Source organism: Hemitrygon akajei, chromosome 18 (genome assembly GCF_048418815.1).
Source record: "Hemitrygon akajei chromosome 18, sHemAka1.3, whole genome shotgun sequence".
Taxonomy (NCBI): Eukaryota; Metazoa; Chordata; class Chondrichthyes; order Myliobatiformes; family Dasyatidae; genus Hemitrygon; species Hemitrygon akajei.
The window spans coordinates 62,339,043-62,364,631 of record NC_133141.1 but is presented as its reverse complement, the minus strand read 5'-3'; the positions used below and the strand labels follow the sequence as shown (position 1 = coordinate 62,364,631).

Genomic DNA, 25,589 nt, shown 5'->3' with positions numbered 1-25,589 from the left:
CAGACGCACTAGCCTATAATTTCCTGGTTTCTGTTTGGAGCCTTTCTTAAACAGCAGAACAACATTGGCCATCCTCCAATTCTCTGGTACCTCCCCTGTCACTAAGAAATCTCTGCTAGGGGGACTTCCGGTCAAGATGGCTATGGTTTAGTCACTAAAAGCTATCACTCCACGCTCCTTCTCTCCCTTTTATCCCCCACTCCAAACTGTTAAACTTTTTATTCTCCCTTCTGCCTGCGAATACACCTGTTTTACGAAGGCTTCAAAGACCACCAGATCAGGGAAGAACGAAGTTCCTGCGGCCGGCCCCTTGGGTGAAAACATTATTTCAATTTTGGAGCAGCACTGACAGGAGATAATAGCTGAAGTTAAGTCTTCTATCAGTTTGGTGGATTTGAAATTGGATCAAATTCAGTCCATACTGGAGGATCATGCCCAACACTTATCACATCTCGAGTCTGTCACGGATATGTTAGACCACCGTTTTAAAGAGCTGGAAAGCGTTTGTTCTGACTTGAAAGATCATAACAGGAAGCTGTTATCCAAACTTACTGATTTGTAAAGTCGGAGCAGACATCATAATCTACGTATTCTCTGCTTGCCAGAGCTTATTGAACATCCCGCTGAATTTTTCCCTATTCTGCTATGAGAGATTTTTGGGAACGATATACTTTTGACCCCACCCGAGATAGACAGAGCTCATTGAACTCATCGATGCCAGAATGGGGGCACAGGCCGCGTCCAGTAATTATTTGTTTTCATCACTACCAGACTAAAGATCTCCTCATTAAGGAAGCCCATCGGAGAGGGAAGTTGAAACATAAGCGTCAACCAATTTATATTGTCGAGGGTTATGTTCCCCAAGTTCTGAGCCTGCGAGCCGAGTTTAAAGGAGTCACGAAAGAATTATATAATCGCGGATTCAGGCCTTCCCTTCGATTTCCAGCTTGGCTCTGAATAATTCTTACTAGTGGAGGCAAAAAGTGGTTTAACTTAGCTTCAGAAGCTCAGAAATTTATCAATGGCCTCCCTGTGGTTTCAGTTCCCTCAGGTTCGATCTGATTACATATATTCGTGGAGAAGTACTTTTTCTTCCTCTGTTTTTTTTCTCCCTGACCTTTCTTTCTTAAGTCAGTAATTTTTTTCCATAGTTTCTTGTGGGTAGGTTATTGGGTAAAATCTGTTTACTTGTTTTTATATTTTTTCTTAAACACTAGTTCATATCTTTTTTTTGGATTATTACCTTGAGTTAAGCTTAACAAATTTTGGTGGAATCATTTTTCTTTTCACTATGTATAACTTTAGTTTGTAGTGCTAAAAGTTGTTTTTTAATTGATGCAAAATGGAGCTGATGACGATGTTAAGAGACAGGAAGTCAGATTATGGGGTGATTTTTTTTTTGAAGAGCTTGCTGCTGTTTTTCGGTAGCTCTCTTGCATGGGGTGCAAGTGGAGGGGAGGGAACTCTAATGCAAATATTATTCATAGAACCTTTAGACATTTGTATTATTCAGGATGTATTTCAGTCCTGTTTTTCTGATTTTATATTTTTGCCCCAGAGCTGTTACTTGAATTTCCGACAATGCTTATGCCTATTATCTAGTATCTTTTTTTTCTATCTTTTTTAAAAAAAAAGGACAATGATTAGTCCATTGAATTTTGTAAACTGGAATGTTATGGGATTGAACCATCCTGTTAAAAGAAGGAAGGTGTTTTCACATCTTCAACAGCTTAACGCAGCAATTGCTTTTTTGCAAGAAACACACATTCGTAGTTCTGATAACTCTTGTCTCATGTCAAAATGGGTGGGGCAGCACTTCCATTCTACTTTTCAGGCTAAAGCCAGGGGGGGTTTCAATTCTTATAAATCAAAATGTTCCCTTTGAGCTTCATAACAAAGCATCAGATATAAGTGGTCGTTCTATTATCGTCTCGGGGAAATTATATAACACATTGGTAGTTTTGGCCAATTTATATGCCCCCAATTCTGATGATGTGGAGTTCTTAGGTTGTTTCTTCTCTTTATTGCCTGAGCTGAGTTCATATTCTCTCATATTGGGCGGTGATATTAATTGTTGATTTGATCCAGTTTTGGATCGATCGTCCTCTATTCCTAGACTACCAAAGTAAATCTGCTTTATCAATTCAGTCTTACCTTTCTAATTATGGTATCTCCAATGTATGGTGTTTTCTCCATCCAAATGTGAGAGATTATTCTTTTTTTTCCACATGTCCATCGTACCTTTACTAGAATTGATTATTTTTAATTGATAATCAGCTGATTCCATCCATTTCTTCTTGTGACTATTGGAGTATATTAATTTCAGGTCATGCCCCAGTCACCCTGTCGATAATTCTTCCTGGTTTCCCCCAAATGAATAAACATTAGCATTTTAATCCAACCTTGTTGTCGGATAATGATTTTGTACAATTTATGGAGGACCAGATAACCTTTTTTTAAAAAAATACTAACATCTGAAACCTCAAGTCAGGTTGTTTGGGACGCTATGAAAGCATACCTAAGGGGTCAAGTAATTTCATATACTGTGAATTTGAATAGAAAGATCCATAAAGAGTGATTAGATCTGGTCAATCAAATTAAAGCAACAGACCTACTACTGTATATGCCCAGACTAAAAATCCGGAGCTGTATAAGAAACGAGTGGAACTTCAAACTAAGTTTGACCTTATTTCCACTCACCCAATTGAATGTCAACTTTTGGAAAGTAAGAGCCGATTTATATCCATGGTGATAAATCTGGTAAATTTTCAGTCAACCAACTAAGACACTCTAAAGTTAAACAACATATTACAAAAATTCAAATGGAAAATGGGAACATTACCTTGAATCATTCTGAAATTTATGACACATTCCTGAATTACTATTCTCAACTCTATACTTCGGCATCTCTAAATGATAATATTTCGGTCGAGCATTTCTTAAATAGTTTAAATATTCCTACGCTTTCCCCTGATCTTAAAGCAAAACTGAACAAACCATTATCACTAGAAGAAATATCCTCAGCTATTTCTGTACTGCAGTCTGGTAAATCTCCTGGACCTGATGGGTTCTCTGCAGAATTCTATAAATCATTTTCCTCACTGCTTTTGCCTCAACTAATGTTAGTTTTAACCAACTCGTTTAAACATGGTAAATTGCCAGCATCATTTAATGAGGCATGTATCATTCTTTTAGTGAGAAAAGGCAAAGATCCAATAGAGTGTTCCTCTTACAGGCCGATTTCTTTGCTAAATGTTGATGTTAAAATTTTGGCCCATAGTTTGGAGAACATTCTGCCTTTAATTATTTCTGAAGACCAAACTGGTTTTATTAAAAATCATCTCCCTATTTTTAATATACCACGTCTATTTAATATCTTATACTCACCTTCAGCTGGGACTCCTGAATGTGCCATTTCTCTATATTCGGAGAAAGCGCTTGATCGTGTGGAGTGTTTTTTTGCAGTTTTGGAAAGTTTTATTACGTGGATTAAATTGTTATATTCACACCCCACTGCTTCTGTCTTGACCAATTCTCAGCAATCCCAACATTTCAACCTTAAACGTGGCACCTGGCAAGGGTGCCCTTTAAGTGTCTTACTTTTTGATCTGGCCATAGAGCCATTGGCGATTGTGTTTTGTAGTTGAGCTGAATTGGGGATTTGGAGGGGGAGTGTTGAGCACAAAGACTCTCTTTATGCTGATGACCTTTTATTTTTTATATCAAACCTGACTACCTCCTTATCCCCAATGTTTTCACTCCTCAACAAATTTAGCCAGCTTTCTGGATACAAACTTAATTTACATAAGAGCGAACTCTTTCCAATAAATAGAGAAGCACAAATATTAGAATTTCATAACCTCCCTTTTAAAGTAGTAAATAACCAATTTACTTACCTTGGCATTACAGTAACAAGGAATTATAAGCGTCTTTTTGGAGAAAATTTTACTAATCTTTTAAATCATACAAAACAGAGTTTAGCACAGTGGTCACCCTTGTCCATGTCTCTGATAGGTCAAATTAATGGTAAAATGTATATCCTTCCTAAATTTTATACTTATTTCAATCTTGACCAATTTTTATTGCTAAAGCTTTTTTTGACTCATTAGATTCTATTATTTCGTCCTATCTATGGAAGGGCAAGACTAAATAAAGCTCACCTTCAAAAACTTAAAAGGGTACGTGGTATGGTCTTGCCCAATTTTCGTTTATATTACTGGGCAGTCAACATACGTTGTCTTATCTTCTGGTCTTACTTTTATATCAGTCTGACTGCCCAATATGGATGGCAATGGAGTTGAACTCTAGTAAGAATCTGTCCATCTCCGCACTTCCTTGCCATTTGCCTAAATTAATTGTTAATTTGGTTATCAGACACACTCTGAGAATATGGGCTCAGTTCAGAAAATATAATGGGCTTCACGGTTTTTCTCTCTCCAGTCCTATTCTACATAATCAGCTTTTTCAGCCTTTTATGCAGGATTTAACATTTCTAGACTGGCACAGAAAGGGCATTAGGTGTTTTGAAGATCTTTTCATAGACAAGCGCTTTGCAACTTTTGAACAACTGCCTGTAAAGTTTGGTCTACCTAACACTCATTTCTTTAGATATCTCCAAATTAGACATTTTATCAACCCTTTAATACCAAACTTTCCTGAGGTACCCGATAAAAATGTTGTCGACTTGTTTCTTCGTATGAACCCATTAGGTAAAGGTTTAATATCTACTATTCGAGATATGTTAGCGATGTTGAGGTGAGCCCCCTTTGACAAAATTAAAACTGCCTGGGAGCATGATTTAAATTTTCCTCTGTCCGACAAGGTTTGGGATTCAATTCTCAAGTCAGTTAATTCAACTTCTTTATGTGCTCGCCATTGCCTTTTACAGTTCAAGGTTGTACACAGGGATCATAACTCTAAAACTAAATTATCGTGGTTCTATCCTGATATTAGTCCAGATTGTGACAAGTGTAAAGGGGGCAAGGCTTCCCTTATTCATATGTATTGGGCTTGTCCTAGCTTGGAGAAATTCTGGAGAGATGTTTTTTTAAACTTTATCTCATATACTTAATTGCTACTTGGAACCTAACCCTCTGATTGTTCTTTTTGGCACTTCGGGAGAAGTTGACAAGCATTTGACTCCGACTAAACGTCGTACATTGTCTTTCGCCTCTCTTTTGGCCAGACGTGCAGTCCTTCTCGGGTGGAGAGATGCTGCCCCACCCACTCATGCTCAGAGCCATTATGTCCTGCTTAGACCTTGAAAAGGTTCATTATTCACTTCTTAATTCGGACATAAAGTTCCAAAAGGTGTGGGGACCTTTTCTTGAATATTTTCATAATTCCCATTTAGATTACGGGTGCATCCCTCCCTTTTTTCTTTTGCATTTAAATCCCTTACTTCCAGCTTCTTTCAGTTAAGATTTACGTTTTTTTTGATGTGTAAACATATCATAGTTCAGGTAGTAGGCAATATACCTTCCTTTTATAAATACAGCTCTGTGGTGATAAAAGTTCTGATTAACTTTTTTATATATCGTAAGTTTGGCTTGGAGTTGAGTAGTGGGAAGGTGGGGTGGTAACTGACTTTATATGATTCTACTATGGGTGCTTTTTCTTAATTGCTATGAACTGTACATTTGATATGTTTGTTTTGCACTGTTTAAACCTCTTTTTTAAACTGTTTTGTTTTGTCACATTGTAAAAACTCAGAAAAATTAATAAAAAAATATCTCTGCTCGGGCCCTGGCAAATTATGCACTTGGCTCCCGTGGGGTCTGAGGGCCTTGTCAGGCCCTGGGATTTGCCTCAGTATAGCAAGCACCTCCTCCTCTGACATCTGTGCAGGGTCCATGAAGTTGATGCTACTTTGCCTGTATAGACTCCCGAGGAAATACAAATACAAAGAATTCATTTCAGATCTCCCCCATCTGTTTTGGCTCCACACATCAATTACCATTCTGATTACCAAAGGACCAATCTTGTCCCTTGCAATCCTTTTGTTGTTATGTATAGTTTTTCATAAGCTATATTGTATTTCTTTATTTTCCTGTAAATGCCTGCAAGAAAACTAATCACAGAGTTGTACATGGTGACATGTATATACCTTAATAATTAATATACTTTGAACTTTGATGTGTAGGGCAAGGTATAGCACTTGTCCCACTTGCAGTGTTTGACATTTCTTATGGGGTAACAGGCTGCTGATGATCGACCACGTGGATGGTTCACATTCATTATGCTTGCATGGTATTTCCTGGGCTGTTAGTGTGTGCAGCTTTATTTATCTCTTTTAATAACCTGTGCTTTCTTTGTCTTAAATTCCTTCTTCTCGCATTCTGGGGGATTGGAGCAGGGGGCAGGGATTCAGATTGCTGGATCATTGGGACCTCTTTTGGGGCAGGAGTGACCTGTATAAAGAGGACGGGTTGCACTTGAATCTGAGGGGGACCTCAGATTCTTTCCTGGCGGAAAGTTTTGCTAAGGCTATTGGGGAGAATTTAAACTAGAATCCCTGGGGGATGGGAACCAAACTGAAGAGACGGAAGAAGAGGTGGTTGGCTCACAAATGAAGGAAGCTTGTAGACAGTGTGAGAGGGAGGATAGGCAGGTGATAGAGAAGGTATAAGCTCAGAAGGGGAAGGGGTCAATAACTCTACTGGGTGTTTTTTTTTATATAGACCCACCTAATAGTAACAGGGACATCAAGGAGCAGATAGGGAGACAGATTCTGGAAAGATGCAATAATAACAGCGCTGTTGTGGTGGGAGATTTTAATTTCCATAATGTTGATTGGCATCTCTCTGGAGCAAGGGATTTAGATGGGGTGGAGTTTGTTAGGTGGGTTAAGCACAATAGGCAGCGATTCAAACAGAGAGAGGAGAAATGGGTTAAAAATTCTATATCTGAATGCACGAAGTGTCAGGAATAAGACGGATGAGCTTGAAGCCCAGGTGCGAATGGGTAACTATGATGTTGTTGGGATAATGGAGACATGGCTGCAGGGAGAACAGACCTGGGAAATGAATGTACAAGGGTGTACATGCTATCGTAGGGACAGACATGTGGGCAGAGGGGGTGGGGTGGCCCTGTTGGTGAAGAATGAGATTCAGTCCTTTGCAAGGGGGGACATAGGGTCAGGAGAAGTAGAGTCTGTGTGGATAGAACTGAGGAACAGTAAGGGCAAAAGGACCCAAATGGGTGTTGTCTACAGGCCACCAAACAGTAGCATGGATATTGGGTGCAAGTTGAATAGGGAGCTAACATTGGCATGTGGCAAAGGTAATGTCGCAGTAGTTATGGGGGATTTCAACATGCAGGTGAACTGGGAGAATCAGATTGGTGCTGGACCACAGGATAGGGAGTTTGTAGAGTGCCTACAGGATGCATTCTTGGAACAACTTGTACGAGAGCCGACCAGGGACAAGACTATTCTGGATTTAGTGTTATGTAATGAACAGGATTTGATAAGCGGTCTCGCAGTAAAGGAGCCATTAGGAGGTAGTGATCACAATATGATAAGCTTTTATCTGCAATTTGAGAAGGATAAGGGCAGCTTGGAGGTGTCAATGTTGCAGATGAACAGGGGAAACTATGGAGCCATGAGGGAGGAGCTGGCCAAAGTTGACTGGACGGATAGCCTAGCAGAAAAGACAGTGGAACAGCAATGGCAGGTATTCTTGGGAATAATGCACAAGGTGCAAAATCAGTTCATCCCCCAGAGAAGGAAGGATTCAAAGGGGGGAAAGGGACCTCAGTGGTTGACAAAGGAAGTCAGAGACTGCATAGCATTAAAAAAAAAGGAAATATGACAGAGCTAAGGTGAGTGGGAGGACAGATGATTGGGAAGTTTTTAAGGAACAACAGAACTTAACTAAAAAGACAATACGGGGAGAAAAAATGAGGTACGAACGCAAGCTAGCCAGGAATATAAAGGAAGATAGCAAAAGCTTTTTTAGGTATGTGAAGAGAAAGAAGATAGTTAAGAACAATGTTGAGCCCTTGAAGAATGAATTGGGTGAAATTGTTATGGGAAACAGAGAAATGGCAGAAGAATTTAATGAGTACTTTAGATCTGTTTTCACTAAGGAAGACACAAGCAATCTCCCAGATGTATGGATGGGCCAAGGACATAGGGTAACAGAGGAAATGGAACAGATTGACATTCGGAAGGAAACGGTGATGAGAAGACTGATGGGACTGAAGGCTGACAAATCCCCAGGTCCAGATGGTCTGCACCCTAGGGTACTAAAGGAGGTGGCCCTGGAAATTGCGGATGCATTGGTAACCATTTTCCAATGTTCCTTAGATTCAGGATCAGTTCCTGAGGATTGGAGAATGGCTAATGTTATCCCACTTTTTAAGAAAGGAGGGAGGGAGAAAACAGAAAACTATCGACCTGTCAGCCTGACATCGGTGGTGGGAAAGATGCTAGAGTCCATTATTAAGGATGAAATAGTGGCATATCTAGATAGCAGTGATAGGATTGGGCCGAGCCAGCATGGATTTACCAAGGGTAAATCATGCTTGACTAATCTGTTGGAGTTTTTCGAGGATGTAACCAGGAAGTTAGATGGGGGAGATCCAGTAGATGTAGTGTACCTCGATTTTCAGAAGGCATTTGATAAGGTCCCACATAGAAGATTGGTGGGTAAAATCAAAGCTCAGGGCATCGGGGGGAAGGCATTGACATGGATAGAAAACTGGTTGGCAGATAGAAAGCAAAGGGTAGCAGTGAATGGGTGTTTCTCGGAATGGCAGGTGGTGACTAGTGGGGTGCCACAGGGCTCGGTATTGGGACCACAGCTGTTTACCATTTACGTTAACGATTTGGATGAAGGCATAGAAAATAACATCAGCAAATTTGCTGATGATACTAAGCTGGGTGGCAGTGTGACATGTGATGAGGATGTTAGGAGAATTCAGGGTGACTTGGATAGGCTGGGTGAGTGGGCAGATACTTGGCAGATGGTGTTTAATGTGAATAAGTGTGAGGTTATCCACTTTGGGAGTAAGAACAGGAAGGCAGATTATTATCTGAATGGTGTAGAGTTGAGTAAGGGAGAATACCAAGAGATCTCGGAGTCCTTGTTCATCAGTCACTGAAGGTGAATGAGTAAGTGCAGCAGGCAGTGAAGAAGGCTAATGGAATGTTGGCCTTTATTACAAAGGGAATTGAGTACAAGAGCAAGGAAATCCTCTTGCATTTGTACAGAGCCCTGGTGAGACCACACCTGGAGTATTGTGTACAGTTTTGGTCTCCAGGGTTAAGGAAGGACATCCTGGCTGTAGAGGAAGTGCAGCGTAGATTCACGAGGTTAATTCCTGGGATGTCTGGACTGTCTTACGCAGAGAGGTTAGAGAGACTGGGCTTGTACACGTTGGAATTAAGGAGATTGAGAGGGGATCTGATTGCAACATATAAGATTATTAAGGGATTGGACAAGATAGAGGCAGGAAATATGTTCCAGATACTGGGAGAGTCCAGTACCAGAGGGCATGGTTTGAGAATAAGGGGTAGGTCATTTAGGACAGAGTTAAGGAAAAACCTCTTCTCCCAGAGAGTTGTGGGGGTCTGGAATGCACTGGCTCGGAAGGTAGTGGAGGCCAATTCTCTGGATGCTTTCAAGAAGGAGCTAGATAGGTATCTTATGGATAGGGGCATCAAGGGATATGGGGACAAGGCAGGAACCGGGTATTGATAGGAATTGATCAGCCATGATCTCAAAATGGCGGTGCAGGCTCGAAAGGCCGAATGGTCTACTTCTGCACCTATTGTCTATTGTTCAGGAAGGTTTCCTGACATAATATGTAGATAAGCCTGCAAGAGGAGAGGCTGTACTTGATTTGGTATTGGGAAATGAACCTGGTCAGGTGTCAGAACCTCAGTGGGAGAGCATTTTGGAGATAGTGATCACAATTCTATCTCCTTTACCATAGCACTGGAGGAGGATAGAAACAGACAAGTTAGGAATGCATTTAATTGGAGTAAGGGGAAATATCAGGCAGGAATTTGGAAGCATAAATTGGGAACAGATGTTCTCAGGGAAATGTATGATAGAAATGTGGGAAATGTTCAGGGGGTATTTACGTGGTATTCTGCATAGGTATGTTCCAATGAGACAGGGAAAGGATGGTAGGGTACAGGAACTATGGTGCACAAAGGCTTTTGAAAATCTAGTAAAGAAGAAAAGGTTACAAAAAGTTCAAAAAAACTAGGTAATGATAGAGATTGATAAAATTATAAAGCTAGTAGGAAGGAACTTAAGAAAGAAATTAGAAGAGCCAGAAGGGGCCATGATAAGGCCTTGGCGAGCAGGATCAAAGAAAACCCCAAGACATTCTACAAGTATATGAAGAGCAAGAGGATAAGACGCGAGAGAATAGGACCCATCAATTGTGACAGTGGAAAAGTGTGTATTGAAACCGGAGAAGATAGTGGAGGTACTTAATGAATACTTTGTTTCAGTATTCACTACGGAAAAGAATCTTGGCAATTCTAGGGATGACTTACAGCAGATTGTAAAGCTTGAGCATATAAACATTAAGAAAGAGAATGTGCCAGAGCTTTCCGAGAGCATCAAGTTGGATAAGTCACCGGGACCAGACAAGATATACCCCAGGCTACTTGAGGGAGGCAAGGGAGAAGATTGCTGAGCCTCTGGCAATGAGGTTATGGAGGATTGGTGTGTTGCAGAGGTCATTCCCATATTCAAGAAAGGGAGTAGAGATAGCCCAGGAAATTATAGACCAGTGAGTCTTTCTTCAGTGGTTGATGGAACATCTTTTGGTGACAGAAAAGATCCTGAGAGGCAGGATTTATGAAAATTTGGAGAAGCATAATATGAATAGGAATAGTCAGCGTGGCTTTGTCAAAGGCAGTTCATGCCTTGCGAGCCTGATTAAAATTTTTGAGGATGTGACTAGACACATTGATGAAGTTAGAGCAGTAGATGTAGTGTATATGGATTTCAGCAAGGCATTTGATAAGGTACCCCATGCAAGGCTTATTGAGAAAGTAAGGAGGCATGGGATCCAAGGGGACATTGCTTTGTGGATCCAGAATTGGCTTGCTCGCAGAAAGCAAAATGTGGTTGTAGACAGATCATATTCTGCATGGAGGTCGGTGACCAGTGGTGTGCCTCAGGGATCTGTTATGGGACCCCTTCACTTCATGATTTTTATAAATGACCTGGATGAGGAAGTGGAGGGATGAGTTAGTAAATTTGCTGATGACACAAAGGTTGGGGGTGTGGTCGATAGTGTGGAGGGCTGTCAGAGGTTAGAGTGGGACATTGATAGGATGCAAAACTGGGTGAGAAGTGGCAGATGGAGTTCAACCCAGATAAGTGTGAGGTGGTTCATTTATGTAGGTCAAATATGATGGCAGAATATAGTATTAATAGTAAGATTCTTGGCAGTGTGGAGGATCAGAGGGATCTTGGGGTCCGAGTCCATAGGACACTCAAAGCTGCTGTGCAAGTTGACTGTATGGTTAAGGTGGCGTATGGTGCATTGGCCTTCATCAATCGTGGGATTGAGTTCAATAGCCGAGAGGTAATGTTACAGCTGTATACAACCCTGGTCAGACCCCACTTGAAGTACTCTTCTCAGTTCTGGTCTCCTCACTACAAGAAGGATGTGGAAACTACAGAAAAGGTGTAGAGGAGATTTACAAGGATGTTCCCTGGATTGGGGAGCATGCCTTATGAGAATAGGTTTAGTGAACTCAGCCTTTTTCTCCTTAGAGCAAGGGAGGATGAGAGGTGATCTGATAGAGGTGTATAAGATGATGAGAGGCATTGATCGCGTAGATAGTCAGAGGCTTTTTCCCGGGGCTGAAATGGCTAACAAGAGAGGGCAGAGTTTTAAGATGCTTGGAAGTAGGTACAGAGGGGATGTCAGGGGCAAATTTTTTATGCAGAGAGTGGTGAGTGCGTGGAATGGGCTGCCGGCGATGGTGGTGGAGGCGGATCCGATAGGGTCTTTTAAGAGACTCCTAGATAGGTACATGGAGCTTAGAAAAATAGAGGGCTATGGGTAACCCTGGGCAATTTTGAAAGAAACTACATGTTTGGCACAGCATTGTGGGCCGAAGGGCCTGTATTGTGCTGTAGGTTTTCTATGTTTTCTTTGTTTCTATTCCTATATAGCCTGCCTTGTTTTCCCCGTCTGCAAGTCCAACTTTGTTCCTGTACTACAAACGTTTGTATTTCTTAATGGTTCCTACTATTCCCAGGTGCCTTATTGCCCTTCATTGCTCTGTTACCTACCAGCACTCCTGGCAGTTTGCAGAGCAATAAATTCTGGGCCCAAATCCAAAGAAATAAAAGAAACTCCAGCCCATGAAAATCATCATGACACTTGCTGCTCAGCTAATTTTTGAGTTTGTAAACAAGAAACTGAAAGATCCAAACACAAAATTTATTGGCTATTACTTTGATTGCAAGCAAATTGTCCCTTGGACAGATCACATCAGGCCTCCATTAGAGTGTGCTGCTCTAATTAGAAGTAAGATGAAAGATATTACCAATATACTCAACAGCAAACAGTTAATGAACATTTATGTTTTCACTGCTGGCAAAATAATTGCTGGAAAAATGCTCTCAGCTGTCAAGAATGGTCATATAATGCAAAGCTGGTCGTAACTCTTTCGGTTGTCATGGCGTAATGAAACTTTGTGTGTTACAATTAATCACATGACTTCCTAAGAGTAAACCCGACTGCAACCATGACAACAAAGACTGCACCCTTGGTTGCTTAGGTAGAATGGTTAGGAAGGGCCCACCTCTCTTCAGGGTAAATGACCAGGTGTCAAGTCATTGGTCAAGGGATTTGAGGGGACATTGAAGAGATATTTTTCATAATCAGAAACAGGTTTATTATCAACGACTTATGCAGTGAAATTTGTTGTTTTGTAGCAGTACAATGTTTTGTGCAATACATAATGAAAAACTATAAGTTACAATAAGAACATAAACAGTAGAGCACACTACAGGTCCTTTGGCTCACGATGTTGTGCTGACCTTTTAACCTACTCTAAGATCAATCTAACCCATCCCTCCCACAGAGCCCTCCATTTTACTATCATCCATATGCCGATCTAAGAGTTTCTAATGTATCTGCCTCTACCATCACACATGGGTTCCACACACCCATCACTCCTTATGTAAAGAACTTACCTCTAACATCAGCCTTTTACTTTTCACCAATCACCTTAAAATTAGGCCCCCTCATATTATCCATTTCCACCCTGGAAAAAAAATCTTTTACATCTCTTTTAAGTCTCATCCATCCTCCTTCTAAAAGATGTATATTGAAAGTAATTAAGTAGCACAAAAAGAGAACAGTAAGGGTAGTGTTCATGAATTCATGGACCATTCAAAAATCTGATTTGAAGAGGAAGAAGCTGTTCCTAAAACATTGAGTGTGTGTCTTCAGCCTCCTGTACCACCTCTTTCTCCTGATGGTAGCAATGCAAAGAGGGTATGTCCTCAGTGATGTTGGTTAATAAAGGAGACACCCAGATAAAAATGTGGTTTGATGTCACCTGACCTGATGAGTAATTCCAGATTTTTATAGTTTTCATTGCAAGTTGAAGTCTCATTATTAAGTGGGTAGTGGAGGCAGAAAACCTTAATGCTTTTAAAAGCTGGTTGATGAACACTGGGCTGGAAGGAAAATAACACAAGGGTTTCAAGGGAATAAAATACAACAAGTGACTGTTAAATGAAAGACAACGTAGATTAATGCATGCTCATCCACTATGAATAGAAAATCATAGAACAGGCCCTTTGGCCCACGACGTTATCCACCCTTATAATCTTACGATCAGTCTAACCCTTCCCTCCAACACAGCACTCCACTTTTCTATCATCCATGTGCCTCTCCAAGAGTTTCTAGAATGACCCTAATGTATACATCCTTGGGTTCCATGTACCAACATGGTATAGAACTTACTATGTGACTTCTCTGTGTATAGAATTTACCTCTGACATATCCCTCCCCCCAAACTTTCCTCCAATCACCTTATAATTACAGTACTGTACAAAAGTCTGAGGCACATATTTATAGCTGAGGAACCCAAGACTTCTGCACAGCACTGCAGTTATTTTATGCATTGCACTATACTGCTGCCACAAAACAAAAAACAAATATCATGACGTATATGAGTGATGATAAACCTCATTCTGATATGGGTCTCTGTTGTGGACTGAGTCTAGGAAAGGGGCAGGGAGAGGGGAATCATGGTTGGGAAAAGGGGAAGGGAGAGGGAGAGGGGTGAGAGCAGGAAGCAAAGAGATATTCTGTAATGATCAATAAACCAATTGTTTGGAATCAAATAACCTTGCCTGGTATTCAAGGCTGGGTGTGTCTGCATTTGCACCGCCATCCCCCACCTCTGGTACTCCTTCTCTGCCACCTGTCCCACACCCCTCCCGTGGTGTTCCACCCTCGCCATTCCCAACATCCTTTGCTCCTGCCAGATTTACAAACTTGCTCTCCGTTCCATGTTGACAAATACAGTACTGAGCAAGAGTCGAAGGCATGCTAGAATGACCCAGGAATGAAATGGTGATTGTGAGGAGTGTTTGATGGCTCTTATCTTGCACTCACCGGAGTTTAGAAGGATGGTGGGGGAAATCTCACCAAATATTAAAGGGATAAAGTAGACTTGGAGAGTAGTGGAGAAGTTAGAACCAGAGGACCCAGCCTCAAAATAAAGTGTCGTCCCTTTAGAACAGATTTGAGGAAGCATTTCTTTACCAAGTCGATAGTGGAATTCATTGCCACAGAGACGGCTGTGGAGGACAAGTCACTGGGTATACTTAAAACGGAGGTCGATAACTTCTTGATCAGTAAGGGTGTCAATGGTTATGGGCAGAAGGCAGGAGAATGGGGTTGAGAGGGATAATAAATCAGCCATAATGGAATGTTAGAGCAGACCCGATGGGCCAAACGGCCTAATTCTGCTCCTATAGAACCATAGAACATTACAGCACAGAAACAGGCCTTTTGACTCTTTTTGGCTGTGCCGAACCAATTTTCTGCCTAGTCCCACTGACCTGCACCTAGACCATATCCCTCCAAACCCCTCTCATCTATATACCTGTCCAAGTTTTCCTTAAATGTCAAAAGTGAGCCCGCATTCACCACTTCATCTGGCAGCTCATTCCACACTCCCACCACTCTCTGCGTGAAGAAGACCCCCCCCAATGTTCCCTTTAAACTTTTCCCCTTCACCCTTAACCCACGACCTCTGTTTTTTTTCTCCCCTAGCCTCAGTGGAAAAAGCCTGCTTGCATTCATTCTATCTATACCCATCATAATTTTATACACCTCCATCAAATCACCCCTCATTCTCCAGGGAATAAAGTCCTAACCTATTCAACCTTTCTCTGTAACTCAGTTTCTCAAGTCCCGGCAACATCCTTGTAAACTTTCTCTGCACTCTTTCAACATTATTAATATCCTTCCTGTAATTAGGTGACCAAAACTGCACACAATACTCCAAATTCGGTCTCACTAATGTCTTATACAACCTCAGCATTCCATTCCAACTCTTATACTCAATACTTAGATTTATAAAGGCAAATGTATCAAAAGCTCTCTTTACAACCCTATCTACTTGTGACGCAATTTTAGGGAATTATGTATCTGTACTCCCAGATCTCTCTGTTCTACTGCACTCCTCAGTGTCCTACCATTTATCTTGTATGTTCTACCTTGGTTAGACCTTCTGAAGTGCAATACCTCACACTTGACCGCAGTAAACTCCATCTGCCATTTTTCAGCCCATTCCTCCAACTGGTCCAAATCCTTCTGCAAGCTTTGAAAACCTATCTCACTGTCCACTACACCTCCAATCTTTGTATCATCAGCAAATTTGTTGATCCAATTTGTCACATTATCATCCAGATCATTGATATAGATGACAAATAACAATGGACCCAGCACTGATCCCTGTGGCACACCACTAGTCACAGGCCTCCACTCAGAGTAGCAATCCTCCACTACCACTCTCTGACTTCTCCCATTGAGCCAATGTCTAATCCAATTTACTACCTCACCATGTATACCTAACGACTGAATCATCCTAACTAACCTCCCATGTGGGACCTTGTCAAAGGCCTTACTGAAGTCCATGTAGACAACATCCACTGCCTTCCCTTCATCCACTTTCCTGGTAACTTCCTCGAAAAACTCTAATAGATTGGTTAAACATGACCTACCATGCACAAAGCCATGCTGACTTTTTCTAATAAGTCCCTGTCTACTTGTAGATCCTATCTCCTAGTATTCCTTCCAATAATTTACCTACTACTGATATCAAACTTACCGGTCTATAATTTCCCAACTTACTTTTTGAGCCTTTTTTAAACAACAGAACTACATGAGCTATCCTCCAATCCTCCAGCACCTGACCCGTGGATATCGACATTTTAAATATTTCTGCCAGGGCCCCTGCAATTTCAATATTAGACTCCGTCAAGGTCTGAGGGAATACCCTGTCAGGTCCTGGGGATTTATCTACTCTGATTTGTCTCTAGACAGCAAGCACCTCCTCCTCTTTAATCTGTACAAGTTCCATGACCTCCCTACTTGTTTGCCTTGTTTCCATAGACTCCATCCAGTTTCCTTAGTAAATACAGATGCAAAAAACCCATTTAATATCTCTCCCATTTCTTTTGGTTCCATACATAGCCGACCACTCTGATCTTGAAGAGGACCAATTTTGTCCCTTACTATCCTTTTGCTCTTAACATACCTGTAGAAGCTCTTAGGATTATCCTTCACCCTGACTGCCAAAGCAACCTCATGTCTTCTTTTAGCACTCCTGATTTCTTTCTTAAGTATTTTCTTACTCTTTTTATACACCTCAAACATCTTATTTCCTCCGTGTTGCCTATACATGTTATACATCTCTCTCTTCTTCTTTATCAGAGTTCCAATATCCCTTGAGAACCAAGGTTCCTTATTCTTATTCATTTTGCCTTTAACCCTGACAGGAACATACAAACTCTGCACTCTCAAAATTTCTCCTTTGAAGGCCTCCTACTTACCAATCACATCCTTGCCAGAGAACAACCTGTCCCAATTTACGCTTTTTAGATTCTTTCTCATTTCTTCAAATTTGGCCTTTTTCCAGTTTAGAACTTCAACCCAAGGACCAGATCTATCTTTATCCATGATCAAGTTGAAACTAATGGCGTTATGATCACTGGAACCAAAGTGTTCCCCTACACACACTTCCGTCACCTACCCTAACTCATTTCCTAACAGGAGATCTAATATTGCATCCTCCCTAGTTGGTACATCTATATATTGATTTAGAAAACTTTCCTGAACACATTTTACAAACTCTAACCCATCGAGACCTTTAACAGTATGGGAGTCCCAATCAATGTGTGGAAAATTAAAATCCTCTACAATCATAACTTTCTGTCTCCTGCAGTTGTCTGTTATCTCTCTGCAGATTTGCTCCTCCAATTCTCGCTGACTATTGGGTGGTCTACAATACAACCCTATTAATGTGGTCATACCTTTCCTGTTTCTCACCTCCACCCAGATGGTCTCAGTAGACAAGCCCTCTAATCTGTCCTGCCGAAGCACTGCTGTAACATTTTTCCTGACTAGCAAAGCCACCCCCCCCCCACCCTTCATCCCTCTGCCTCTATCACGCCTGAAATGTTGGAACCCTGGAACATTGAGCTGCCAGTCCGGCCCCTCCTGTAGCCAAGTTTCAGTAATGGCTATGATGTCATAATTCCATGTGTCAATCCAGGCCCTCAGCTCATCTGCCTTTCCCACAATACTCCTCGCATTGATATATACACACCTCAGAAGATTATTACCACCACACACAACCTTACTATTTATGACTTTGCATGAACTACTAACATAATTTATTTTTACCCCCTTTCCACTATCTACTCTGGCACTCTGGTTCCCATCCCCCTGCAAATCTAGTTTAAACCCTCCCCAATAACACTAGCGAACCTCCCTGCAAGTATATTGGTCCCCTTGTAGCTCAGGTGTAACCCGTCTCTCTTGTACAGGTCCCACCTGCCCCAGAAGAGGTCCCAATGATCTAGAGATCTGAAACACTGTCCCCTACACTGGTTTCTCAGCCACGTGTTCATCTGCCAGAGCATCCTACTCTTACCCTCACTGGCACGTGGCACAGGGAGCAATCCGGAGATTACTACCCTCGAGGTCCTGTTTTTCAACTTCCTACCAAGCTCTCTGTACTCACTCTTCAGGACCTCCTCATTCTTTCTACTTATGTCATTGGTACTGATGTCTACCACAACATCTGGCTGATCACCCTCCCACTTCAGAATGCTGTGCATGTGATCAGAGACATCCCTGACCCTCGCACCCGGGAGGCAACAAACCATCTGGGAGTCTCTGTCACAACCACAGAATCTCCTGTCTGTACCCCTGACTATGGAGTCCCCATCACTACCGCTCTCCTCTTCTTCCTCCTTCCCTTCTGCACTGCAGAACCAGACTCAGTGCCAGAGATCCGGCTGCCGCAGCTTGTCCCAGGTCAGCCATCCCCCACAACAGTATCCAAATCAGTATACCTGTTCTGGAGGGGAATGGCCACAGGGGAACCCTGCACTACCTGCCCTTTCCCCTTCCCTCGCCTGACGGTACCTGTGCCCTGTAACTGAGGTGTAACTACCTCCTGGAAGCTACTATCTATAAACTGCTCAGTCTCCCGAATGATCCGGAGGTCATCCAGTTCCTGCTCCAGTTCCCTAACGCGGTCTGTTAGGAGCTGCAGCTGGATGCACTTCTTGCAGGTATCATTGTCAGGGACACCGGAGCTCTCCCTGACTTCCCACATCCTGCAAGAGGAGCATTCCAACATCCTGCCTGGCATACTCTCTAGTCTGAACAAAAAAAAAGAAGAAAAACAGAAACTTACCAGAACCTACCCTCACCTCTGCCTGTTTCTCGCCAAAGACTGATTGAGCCAAAGCCATCCCACTCCAACTCAGTCCTCTCCGACGATGGCCGCTGAATATGGCGGTCTTTCTTTTAAACCTTGGCACACTACGTCACGCGCCTACGCAGTCTAGCCTCTTTTCTCCGACCTGTTAAAGAAAAACGACCTTCTCTCTGCGATGCCTTCAGTCTTCCATTCTCAGCCTCTTGCTTCAATTGGTTTTACAGAACCAGCATTGATGCACTCCCTCTGACCTAGAACTTCCTACGATTTTAATTTCAACCTCAGGGTGATGCTATTCAGTCCACTCTCCAAGTTTCAATGCTAATTGGGTTTACCTGAATGGGCACAGAGCTTTCCTTTTTATCTTCTGTTTCAATTGTTCCATTCTCCACGGGCTCTTTTGGGAGAGAGAAGAAAAATGAAAGTGATGTTAACAAGGAGAAAGAACCTCAGGTTAAGGTGAAACTTTTCATATTATTTAACCACCTATCCAACAGGATTACTACATCTCACACATCGGAAGCAGTCTGTTACTTGGATAGTGTGAACTCAAAATTCTAGTGAGACCAGTACAGTAGAGAGTGATGGCCACAAAGTCATAACAGTATAGAGCTATTAAACTGTAACTTTATGATCTGATCATTGTTTTGGAAAACAGGAGAAGTAGTGCATTCCGGTGTCCCACCAAATATTCATAACTCCTTTATTTCTTCCAGAAATAGTAAGGGACTGAGGGAGATGGAGTAAGGGACTAGTGAGATGGAGGAACTGAGGGAAATACATGTTAGTAGGGAAGTGGTGTTAGGTAAATTGAAGGGATTGAAGGAAGATAAATCCCCAGGGCCAGATGGTCTGCATCCCAGAGTGCTTAAGGAAGTAGCCCAAGAAATAGTGGATGCATTAGTGATAATTTTTCAAAACTCCATAGATTCTGAATTAGTTCCTGAGGATTGGAAGGTGGCTAATGTAACCCCACTTTTTAAAAAAGGAGGGAGAGAAAAACCGGGGAATTATAGACAGGTGAGTCTGACATCGGTGGTGGGGAAAATGCTAGAGTCGGTTATCAAAGATGTGATAACAGCACATTTGGAAAGAGGTGAAATCATCGGACAAAGTCAGCATGGATTTGTGAAAGGAAAATCATATCTGACGAATCTTATAGAATTTTTTGAAGATGTAACTAGTAGAGTGGATAGGGGAGAGCCAGAGGATGTGGTATATTTAGATTTTCAAAAGGCTTTTGACAAGGTCCCACACAGGAGATTAATGTGCAAACTTAAAGCACATGGTATTGATGGGGATAGAGAATTGGTTGGCAGACAGGAAGCAAAGAGTGGGAGTAAACGGGACCTTTTCAGAATGGCAGGCTGTGACTAGTGGGGTACCGCAAGGCTCAGTGCTGGGACCCCAGTTGTTTATAATATATATTAATGATTTAGACGAGGGAATTAAATGCAGCATCTCCAAGTTTGTGGATGACATGAAGCTGGGCGGAGGTGTTAGCTGTGAGGAGGATGCTAAGAGGATGCAGGGTGACTTGGATAGGTTAGGTGAGTGGGCAAATTCATGGCAGATGCAATTTAATGTGGATAAATGTGAGGTTATCCATTTTGGTTGCAAGAACTGGAAAACAGATTATTATCTGAATGGAGGCCGATTAGGAAAAGGGGAGGTGCAACGAGACCTGGGTGTCATTGTACACCAGTCATTGAAGGTGGGCATACAGGTACAGCAGGCAGTGAAAAAGGCAAATGGTATGTTGGCATTCATAGCAAAAGGATTTGAATACAGGAGCAGGGAGGTTCTACTGCAGTTGTACAAGGCCTTGGTGAGACCGCACCTAGAGTATTGTGTGCAATTTTGGTCCCCTAATCTGAGGAAAGACATTCTTGCCATAGAGAGAGTACAGAGAAGGTTCACCAGATTGATTCCTGGGATGGCAGGACTTTCATATGAAGAAAGATTGGATCGACTAGGCTTATACTCACTAGAATTTAGAAGATTGAGGGGGGATCTTACTGAAACATATAAAATTCTAAAGGGATTGGACAGGCTAGATGCAGGAAGATTGTTTCCGATGTTGGGGAAGTCCAGAACGAGGGGTCACAGTTTAAGGATAAAGGGGAAGCCTTTTAGGACCGAGATGAGGAAAACTTCTTCACACAGAGAGTGGTGAATCTGTGGAATTCTCTGCCACAGGAAACAGTTGAGGCCAGTTCATTGGCTATATTTAAGAGGAAGTTAGATATGGCCCTTGTGGCTAAAGGGATCAGGGGGTATGGAGAGAAAGCAGGTACAGGGTTCTGAGTTGGATGATCAGCCATGATCATACTGAATGGCAGTACAGGCTCGAAGGGCTGAATGGCCTACTCCTGCACCTATTTTCTATGTTTCTATGTTTAAAAGCAAGTAAAAGAAGTGACACTACCTTTGTGTCCTAGCTGATATGAAAGCTTGGTTACTCTAGAGCTAGAGTGTAAGGTTGAAATGTATAATATTTAAGGGGAACTTCTTCACTCAGAAGGTGGTGAGAGTGTGAAACGAGCAGCCAGTAGAAGTGGTGGACATGGAGTCAATTTCAGCATTGAAGAGAAGTTTCCATAAGTAAATAGAAACAGAGAAAACCTACAGCACAATACAGGCCCTTCGGCCCACAAAGTTGTGCCAATCATTCACTTTAGAAATTACCTAGGGTTACCCATAGTCCTGTATTTTTCTAAGCTCCATGTCCCTATCCAGGAGTCTCTTAAAAGACCCTATCGGATCTGCCTCCACCACCGTCGCCAGCAGCCCATTCCACGCACTCACCACTCTCTGCATAAAAAACTTACCCTTGACATCTCCTCTGTACCTACTTCCAAGCACCTTAAAACTGTTCTCTCTCATGTTAGCCATTTCAGCCCTGGGAAAAAGCATCTGACTATCCACACGATCAATGCCTCTCATCATCTTATACACCTCTATCAGGTCACCTCTCATCCTTCGTCACTCCAAGGAGAAAAGGCCAAGTTCACTCAACCTATTCTCATAAGGCATGTTCTCCAATCCTTGTAAATCTCCTCTGCACCCTTTCTATGGTTTCCACATCCTTCCAGTAGTGAGGCGATCAGTACTCCAAGTGGGGTCTGACCAGGTCCTATATGCAACATTACCTCTCGGCTCTTAAACTCAATCCCATGATTGATGAAGGCCAATGCACCGTATGCCTTCTTAACCACTCAACCTTTATGTCATCAGCAAATTTACTAACCCATCCCTCCATTTCTTCAATGATTGGGAGGGCTATGGCCCAGGTGTGGATTGCTAGGAATCAGAATCAGGTTTATTATCACTGGCATGTGCATGAAATTTGTTAGCTCAATACAATACATAATATAGAAAAGAATAATAATAATAATAAATAAATCAATTACAGCATACATGTATTGAATAGATTAAAATTGTGCAAAAACATAAATAATATATATTTAAAAAGTGAGGTAATGTTCAAGGGTTCAATGTCTATTTAGGAATCGGATGGCAGAAGGGAAGTAGCTGTTCCTGAATCGCTGAGTGTGTGTCTTCAGGCTTCTGTACCTCCTACCTGATGATAACAGTGAAAAGAGGGCATGCCCTGGGTGCTGGAGGTCCTTAATAATGGACGCTGTCTTTCTGAGACACTGCTCTTGGAGGATGTCCTGGGTACTTTGTAGGCTAGTGCCCAAGATGGCGCCGACTAAATTTACAACCTTCTTCTGGTCCTGTGCAGTAGTTCCACCCCCACCACCCTCCATACCAGACAGTGATACAGCCTGTCAGAATGCTCTCCACGGTACACCTATAGAAGTTTTTGAGTGCGTTTGTTGATATACCAAATCTCTTCTAGTTGCTGTCTTGCCTTCTTTATAGCTGCATCAATATGTTGGGACCAGGTTAAATCCTCAGAGATCTTGACACCCAGGAACCTGAAATTGCTCACTCTCTCCACTTCTGAGCCCTTGGAGGATTGGTATGTGTTCCTTTATTTCACCCTTCCAGAAGTCCACAATTAGCTCTTTCATCTTACTGACATTGAGTGCCAGGTTGTTTCTGTGACACCACTCCACTAATTGGCCTGTCTCACTCCTGAACGCCCTCTCGTCACCATCTGAGATTCTACCAACGTTGGTTGTATCATCTGCAAATTTATAGATGGTAGACTTGGCAGAATAATAGTTTGGCACGGACTAGATGGGCCAAAGGGCATATTTCTGTTCTGAGGTGCTCTATGACTTTACACTGAGTGGCCACTCTTTGAGGTACTCCTGTACACTTGCTCATTAATACAAATATCCAATCAGCCAATCATGTGGCAGCAATTCAATGCATAAAATGACACAGACATGGTTAAGATGTTCAATTGGTGTTCAGACCAAATATCAGAATGGGGAAGAAATGAGATTTAAGTGGAATGATTGTTGGTGCCAGATAGAGTGGTTTGAGTATGTAAGTAACTACTGATCTCCTGGGATTTTCATGCACAACAGTCTCTAAAGTTTACAGAGAATGGTGTGATAAACAGAAATACACATCCAGTGAGTGGCAGCTCTGTGGGTGAAAATGCTTTGTTAATGAAAGAGGTCAGAGGAGAATGGCCAGACTGGTTTAAGCTGTCAGGAAACAGATACTAATTCAAATAAACATGTGTTACAACAATGGTGTGCATGAGGGCATCTCTGAATGCACACCATGTTGAACCTTGAAGTGGATAGGCTACAGTAGCAGAAGACCATGAACATTCATACACTCAGTGGCCACTTTATTGGGTACAGGAAGTAATGGAAACTGGTTTTCAGCTCATCTAAAACAGTAACCAAAGTACTTCATTGGCTGTTGGCTCACCAGTGTCTTTCTGCCTCTCATTCTCTGCAGAGCAATTTGTACCAAGGTCTGGCTCTTCTGCAATGTCCCCATTGTTACCCTGTGGACAATGGGGAAAAAAAAATCAGCCTAAACATGCAAGGATCAGCAGTAGCGTTAGGCCTCTCAACCCCACTCTCCCATCCAATAGGATCACTATAAGACCATAAGACATAGGAGCAGATTTTGGCCATTTGGCCCATCAAGTCTGCACCACAATTCAGTCATAGCGGATCCTTTTTTCCCCTGCTCAGCCCCACTTCCAGGCCTTCTCCACATAATCTTAGATGCCATGTCCAATCAACAACCTATCAATCTCTGCCTGAAATACACCCAATGACCTGGCTTCCACAGCTGCCTGTGGTAATAAATTCCACAAATTCACTACCCTCTAGCTAAAGAAATTCCTCCGCATCTCTGTTTTAAATGGACTCCCCTCTATCCTGAGGCTGTGCCCTCTTGACCTAGGCTCCCCCACAATGGGAAACATCCTTTCCACATCTATCCTGTCAAGGCCTTTCTATATTTGAAAGGTTTCAATGAGATCCCTCCTCATCTTACTAAATTCCAGCGAGTACAAACCCAGAGCTATCAAACATCACAAACCAATGTAATTTCCTTTACTCCACTGAAATACTACTACATCAGACTCTACTTTCTCCCTATCAAATTTCAAGTTGAACTCAGTCGTATTGTGATCACTGTCTCCGAAGGGTTCTTTTACCTTAAGCTCCCTAATCGCCTCTGGTTTATTACATAACACCCAATCCAGTATACAGTAGGTGATCCCCTAGTAGGTTCAATGACAATCTGCTCTAAAAAGCCATCTTGTAAGCATTCAACAAACTTACTCGTGAGATCCATTACCAACCTGATTTTCCCAATCAACCTGCAAATTAAAATCTTCCATGACTGTTATAACATTGCCCTTTTGACATGCCTTTTCTATTTCCCATTGTAATCTGTGGTCCATATCTAGCTACTGTTGGGGAGGCCTGTATAACTGCCATCAGGGTCCTTTTACCCTTGCAGTTTCTTAACTCAAACCACAATGATTCAACATCTTCTGAACCCATGTCACATCTTTCTACTGAGTTGATGCTCCAATCCTAGCCTCAGCACCACATTCTTCCTTGGCCATCATAACCCCCATTTGCCTGTAGACCCAAAATCCAGTCCTGCCTTGAATATTTTCAATGACTCATGCCTCTGAAATAAGAATTTCCAAGAACCCACAACCCTGTTTGAAAGAAAATTCTTCCTCATCTTCATCCTAAATGTATAACTCCTTATTCTATAAGGATTTCTCTTAATATGGATTTCCAAACAGGGGTTCAAGTCTCTCACCATCAGCCACAGGATCTTATATTTTCTTCCTGTGTTATCAGGAGTGGTAATAAAGCTACTCACAGCACCAAGCAGTGTAGGACAAATGAAGTGAGTCTCTAGGAGCAGGGGCTTACAAAGTGACTTTTTGGGAACATTCAGGTAATATTGTCAGATATGTCATATTTACCAAATTCTTTGTTGGAGACTCTGAGAAGCTCCCAAAACTTGACCTGCTCATCTGGGCAAGAGAAGTCCCAAATCGGAGAGCTTCATACACTGGGTCCACTTTACTGCTTGAGGCTAAACACAGGAGAGACAGACATACAAATTGGAACCATCTCTATACTTCTCCAAACAAATGCCAGACTTTCCATGGACATTTGAGAGTTGCACACCTCCGAGCCAATTCTATACATCTGCA

At 42.1% G+C, this 25,589-nt stretch overlaps 1 protein-coding gene across 3 annotated transcripts in view; it reads right to left on the bottom strand.

The window, feature by feature from the left end:
* The window catches only part of LOC140741484 (SH3 and cysteine-rich domain-containing protein 2-like), a 233,126-nt gene that overhangs the window by 60,336 nt on the left and 147,201 nt on the right, over window positions 1–25,589 (bottom strand). For all 3 annotated transcript variants that reach the window (XM_073071729.1, XM_073071730.1, XM_073071731.1), the window contains exons 5-7: window positions 25,356–25,468; window positions 23,822–23,900; window positions 19,297–19,358 (exon numbers count right to left, since the gene is read on the bottom strand). In XM_073071729.1, the coding sequence (XP_072927830.1) occupies window positions 19,297–19,358; window positions 23,822–23,900; window positions 25,356–25,468 (254 nt within the window). The remainder of the gene's footprint in view (window positions 1–19,296; window positions 19,359–23,821; window positions 23,901–25,355; window positions 25,469–25,589) is intronic.